Source organism: Cyprinodon variegatus, unplaced genomic scaffold, assembly GCF_000732505.1.
Source record: "Cyprinodon variegatus isolate N-32 unplaced genomic scaffold, C_variegatus-1.0 Scaffold823, whole genome shotgun sequence".
In the NCBI taxonomy this organism is placed as follows: Eukaryota; Metazoa; Chordata; class Actinopteri; order Cyprinodontiformes; family Cyprinodontidae; genus Cyprinodon; species Cyprinodon variegatus.
The window spans coordinates 149,279-155,566 of NW_015151276.1; the positions used below are offsets into that span (position 1 = coordinate 149,279).

General features: G+C 45.2%; 1 protein-coding gene across 1 annotated transcript in view; it reads left to right on the forward strand.

Moving 5' to 3' along the window:
* The window catches only part of tm9sf4 (transmembrane 9 superfamily protein member 4), a 23,655-nt gene extending 17,367 nt beyond the window's left edge, over nt 1-6,288 (forward strand). The window contains exons 11-15 of the mRNA XM_015396829.1: nt 584-759; nt 837-900; nt 988-1,107; nt 1,205-1,294; nt 4,697-6,288. Coding sequence (XP_015252315.1) covers nt 584-759; nt 837-900; nt 988-1,107; nt 1,205-1,294; nt 4,697-4,846 — 600 coding nt within the window. The 3' untranslated portion in view covers nt 4,847-6,288. The remainder of the gene's footprint in view (nt 1-583; nt 760-836; nt 901-987; nt 1,108-1,204; nt 1,295-4,696) is intronic.

Consider the following 6,288-nt stretch of genomic DNA (forward strand, 5'->3'; position numbering starts at 1 on the left):
ACTGAGCTCGGACCGGTCTCAGCACGGTTTTTCAAGTGTAGTGTAAATGGGGCTTCTGTGGAACAAACTGGGAACATCTTCAGGAGCTGTCCACTGATTAAAGCTTTCTGATGTCTTCCCATCATCTAAACAACATCTTTACTGAAAGAATCCCATGTAAATATAAATCTATATAGTTATGAAGAAGCATTTCATTTCATAACTGGACTCTGGGGAACAAAAAACTGCTGTTAATGCTTCTGGCAGAAAGCAAAAAGACACTAAGTAGAAAAAGGTTAAAGCCTGAAGCTGCTGCAGTTAAGGACCGGCTCAATAAACAGGACATTAACTTTCTGGAGAAGATCTTTGTCTGTTTGACGTCGACGGGAATCATTCTTCAGGATCTGGTCTAAATGGACAAACTCTGTAAAACCATTAATCCCCGTGGACTAAATATGTCTCTCACATGTGAATACTAGCATGCAGTGTGTTTTACCTCGGCTCAGGAAGATGGTAACATTTTGATCCTGATTGAGCTTTTCCCCTAAAATAAGAACAATCAGACCCTCACTAGTGACCCTTTCTCTGTCCTGGTGTGTTTCAGGTCCCCTTCACCACTATGCTGGCCCTGCTGTGCATGTGGTTCGGCATCTCCATGCCGCTGGTCTACCTGGGCTACTACTTCGGCTTCCGGAAGCAGCCTTACGATAACCCCGTACGCACCAATCAGATTCCCCGACAGGTGCCAGAGCAGCGCTGGTACATGAACAAGTTTGTAGGGTAGGTCCTGCTCTTTCCTTCATGTTCTCTGATCGGTTCGAACTCTGGGAACTAAACAAATCCCCCCCTCTCCCCAGGATCCTGATGGCGGGGATTTTACCGTTTGGCGCCATGTTCATCGAGCTCTTCTTCATCTTCAGTGTAAGTCGCAGCGGTTCTCAGCTGGATCATTTCATCTGCTCTAAAGTATCGCCGCCAACATCCTGGTTTGTGTGTCGCCACCTACAGGCCATCTGGGAGAATCAGTTTTATTACCTCTTTGGCTTCCTGTTCCTGGTGTTCATCATCCTGGTGGTGTCCTGCTCTCAGATCAGCATCGTGATGGTTTATTTCCAGCTGTGCGCAGAGGTGAGCTCGCCGTTTCCCGCTCCGTCACACGGAGCTCTGTGATTGGTCGGCTGTCTCTTGACAGGCAGGACGTGATGCGTGTCTCTGTCTTCCTCAGGACTATCGGTGGTGGTGGAGAACCTTCCTGGTGTCGGGAGGCTCCGCTTTCTACGTCCTCATTTACGCCATTTTCTACTTCGTCAACAAGGTAGAAACCAGAGGAAACTTTGAAGCTTTTCCTCCTGCAGCAGAGCTGCCTTTAAACCAGGGGGGGGGGCGATATGAAGAAAATCTGATATCACCATATATGTGGGCCATTTCACCATAAAGGATATATATCACCCTAAGTTTAAATTACCTTCCAAAGCAAGAGAGTCCATAAAATTACACTGATACTCATTCAGACTTTTGGTTTCTAATTTTTATTTTTTTATTTTAACCATCTCAAAGCTTTTCTGCCCCATGATGTCTTTGGGTTTCAGTTTTAGATCTTTAACAAGATCCCAGCAACAAAACAGGAAATAAAGCAAAAACACACAATAAAAAATTAATAAAATGCAAAATAAAAAAAAAGGGCTCTTTTGTGCATAATAACAAAAATGTGGAATGAAAAAATAAATTGACCTAAAATTACAAAAAAATGTGGAAATACCATCCAAAAAACCGACCATTATCCCTCCATCTCTTCCTGTTTCTTTTAAATGGGATCGTTTTGTTCAAACGATGAGGCCAACGCCATCGGTTTCACAGCTGATTGAACATTTTAACTGGCGTGCGAGGAAACGCTGACATGTAGCGTTTATAACTTCCTTCAGTTTGCTTTTTAGGTGCTGGAATAAATTTGTACTCCTGTCTTTTGCAGCAATGATTTTCTTATAAATTAGCGCCTTTAGTTCGACGTCCTTGGCGTGAAATTCAAACCGCTGTCATATATCGCTCAGCTGAAACACCTGCTGCCGCCATATTTAGTTTGCCGGTTGCTGTGGTGTGCTTTAAAAATGAACCTGTTAGGAGGAGGGGTGCTATGATGCGTTCAAAGTGTGTGGGTAAATTAGAACTCTCAGTGAAATAGATGCAGATGGCGTCATGTCATCATGCAGATTTGTACTCCATGGCTGCGATATTCATTTTAACTATCGTGCGTGGGGAAAACTCGCGATACAGGGAGTATATTCGATTTATCGCCACGCCCTAGTTTAAAGCAGACAAAGATCAGCTGTGATGCAGCGTCCCGAGTCTTTAATGGTTGAAGAGCGGCGTGCAAACGCGACTCTTCTACGTATAAGTGGGGCTGCTTGAGTTAAGTTAAACGAACAATTGTAACCCTATACCCAATATCAGCAACATTCATACATCTAGCCTCCATTTTTCGGACGGAACGTCTTCAGGATGTGAGGATTCTCCGTCATCCGATAATGTCTGAACCAGTTTAAGGAACCTGGAACAACATGACTCTGTTATGGCAGATAGAAAAGCTCCATCTTCAGAGCAGAGCAGTGAGGGAGGAGTTCCACCTGCAAACCGATTCACCTGCTGCAGCCTCGTCTGAACAGAGGAGATTCTTCAGATCGACTCGGTTCAGAGTTAAGTCTAGTTTTAAACTCACAGGATGACGCAAAGAAGCACAACTTTCCCTCAGGCTCCAACAAACCTTCAGCCTAAACAGTTTTCTTCATCCAGTCAGTGAAGTCTGAAGGCGACGGGATCAAATCGATGACCAGAGTTTCTACCTACAGGAAGAACCATAAGGTCACAGTCAGTCTGGCTCAGCGGAGATGATCGCTGAGTGGCTGCGTCCGCTGAAGGCCAGATTCGCTGGCCGATTCCTTCATAGCGCGGCGCCGAGGTCTGTTCGGATTCCATGACTCCTCGTTATGCGGCCAGAAATGCATCCTTCTTTTTGCTTGAAGGACGGGTCCGCTGTGTCCTCCGTAGCCTCGGGTATCCCATGATTCATTGCAGGTCCAAGCAAGCCGGCTCCTCCGTGATCAGAGGAAAAGGGGAAATGGCGCTCTCGTTAATTTCTCTCCTACAATATTAACTAGCCTCATGTTGCAACCAGCAAAATGTTTTCACACTTTGAGTCGTTGGTGGTAGAAGCTCAGATTCTTTCTCTGCAGGGAAGAGACATAATTCTCCCCACACTGCAAAGATACGCCACAACCTTCCTCCAACCTAATTGGAGGAAGGTTGTGACGTATATGAGAGACAAAATCAGTGTGTAAATGGGTGAATGTAATGTGAAGTGCTTTGGTCAAGTCTCCTGACTTGACCAAAGCGCTACAGAAGTATAGGCCATTTACCATTTACGAAAATGCTCCCATACATGCGACCTAAAGGGGGCAGCTGGTTTTTTAAGCTCCTCTCCTCTTGGATGGAACCGGTACTCTCAACGTGAAAACGCATCTTTATTCATTTATTTTGTTGGGAACATGGAGAGAAATCGTAAGGATCACGGACTGGTAATGATCCGTTGCACCACTAACAGAAACCGTTCATCAAACAAGATCTGAGCCAATTTCACCTTAAAAGGGATCAAAGTATCATTGTGAAAGTTGAGCCTTTTGACACGTTTCCCAGCGTGAACTATTGGGGGGGTCACCATTTCCTATTGTCTCCACCTGCATTAAACTCGGTTAGCAGGAACCAGCGTCTCTGAGGCTTCCCTGCAGCAGCAGCTTAATACAGAACTAGAAGAACCAGATGCACCTCCTTGGGCTGGCCTCCTGCCCACCACCATCAACTCAAAGTGAAAACGTTTTGCTGGTTGCGACATGAGGCCATTTTGTCACATTATTCTCTCAAGTTAAATATTGTAAGAGATAAATTACTGAACCGCCTTCTTTTATGGGAATATACCCGTTTTAGAGCCATGACTATGATCTGGAAATAAACGTTGACCTTATTCAACCGGATATAAGAACAATAATAATAAGCTTGGCGGTGGAAGTAAACTCGAAATGCCTGGGAAACCTGTATGGAGCTATGTGCAGAAGAGAAACCAGACTAAGCCCTGAAAAACAGGCCCAACGCCATTATATATGAGGGAAGTTGTTGTTTGCAGTAGAACTAGGCCAGACGACGCAGGGAGAGCATAAAGTTTGGGGTTAAAAATAACAAACAGCATTGGAGAATGATGAAAAAGGGGTCCCTATGTCCTCCAGCAGTCTAAGCCTATAGCAGCAGAACTATAGAGATAGATCAGGATAACCTGAGCCACTCTAACTAGAAGCTTTATCAAAAAGGAAAGTTTTAAGCCTAGCCTTAAAAGTAGACAGGGTGTCTGCCTCACGGACTAAAACTGGTAGTTAGTTCCACAGGAGAGGAGCCTGAGAACTAAAAGATCTGCCTCCCATTCTACTTTTAGAAATTCTAGGAACCACTAGTAAACCTGCAGATTGAGAGCGAAGTGCTCTGTTAGGAACATAAGGAACAATCAGATCTCTGATATCAGATGGAGCTTGGCCATTTAAGGCTTTATATGTGAGAAGGAGGATTTTAAATTCGATTTAACAGGAAGTTAATCTTCAGATAGATTATAGATTTACTGTAGAAATAAACCGATCTGAAGAGTGAAGAACCTGATTTGTTGTGTTTGGTGTCTCTGCAGCTGGATATCGTGGAGTTCATCCCCTCCCTGTTGTACTTCGGTTACACCACCCTGATGGTGCTGTCCTTCTGGCTCCTAACGGGAACCATCGGTTTTTACGCGGCCTACATGTTCATCAGGAAGATCTACGCTGCCGTGAAGATCGACTGAATCCTGCGCTGACCCTCTCCTCCCACTTCTGTTTTTTTTCTCACACCTTTTTTTTTTTAATGTTTTTAATATTTTTGTTGTTTTTGGTCCAACAAGCGCTGACTGACAGAGCAGGGGTTGATCTTCATGATGCAACAGCCCCATCTGCTGGCCACATGGTGGAATAACAAAGAGACAGCAGAGTCAGGCCTGTTGTTTGCGTCCCTCCCCCCCCTCCCCTCCCTGTGTGTGAGGACAGAGGACGTCCTCCTCTGCTGGGACAGCCGCCTCCTCCTGCACAGAAACACATCGGGCCAAAGCTTGTTAGAAGATTTTCTTTCCTGTCTTGAAGTTTTCATTTTTTTCCACCTTCAGATCGACGCGGGACTCCGTTTTTCTGCTGATTTTCTCCTGAGATGCGTTTTTTGCTGTGATTTGGTCACAGGGACGGTGTCTTGCTCTTTTCACTGATTGTGTTGTGGGGGGTGGGGGGGGTGTTGGTTTCCACCCAGAGACTTTGTGGGTCATGGTTGTGGTTTTTGTGTAACTGGTGGGGGCTGTTTAACATTGTACTACAGGAGAAGGTTCCATTAAATATATCTATTACTTTTTTACTTTGGTTCTGTGTCCAGTTGGAACCGGTATAACCCACAGCGATGACGCTCATCTCCGCAGACCGCTCCGCTTCTTCTAAATGTGGGACACCAGCTCCCGGTTGGCCTGAAATGAAGCAAACTGTTTGGACGGAATGGGGAGCAATCATTGGCCGAGCAGCCGGGACGAGCGACTGCATCCAAACAGAACCTCCAGCAGTGTAGCCTTAGCAGCGCAGCGCCTGCAGAACTATGCAGTAATGGAAAACATTCAAAGCTAATATTAAAGGACTCAAAGAAATCGCAGTAAATCTTAAAAGTTTTTGCACCTTTTTTATTTTTATCTGTGCTGTATTTCTGGACGTTCCTCCAGTTGTTCTTTTAGCCATTTTCACACATCGATGCTGAGCCTTTTAAGCACATCAAACGATGTCGAAATCTGACCATGTTTCCCAGATCAGGCTTCAATCCTCTGGCAGCAGATTTACACGCCATCAAGATGGTGGTAGGTATGAGAAAAACCGGCTCCCAGCATCGTTTCAGCTGAGCTGCAGTAACCCCAGGCTCCTAAAACACATCGGCAGTCCGAGTCGCTTCGTCGTCTCGGATCTGTTTGCTTTCCCCCTCTGATGAAATGACTTTAGGAGTTAAGGACCCCTAAGATGACCTGAAGGATTTTATAGACGTTTGCATCTTTGCTAAGAGGAGAAAGTCGACTGAAGTCGTGGTTTCACCCAGAAGTTCTAAAAACGTAATTGTTGTTCCCTTCCTGAGGCTTTCTGTGGGACAAACTCTGCCTTTCTGCACCTCACTATTTCCTGAATTTGGCGTAAAAGGAAAAGTTCCAGCCTTTAAACCAGAGTGGTTCCT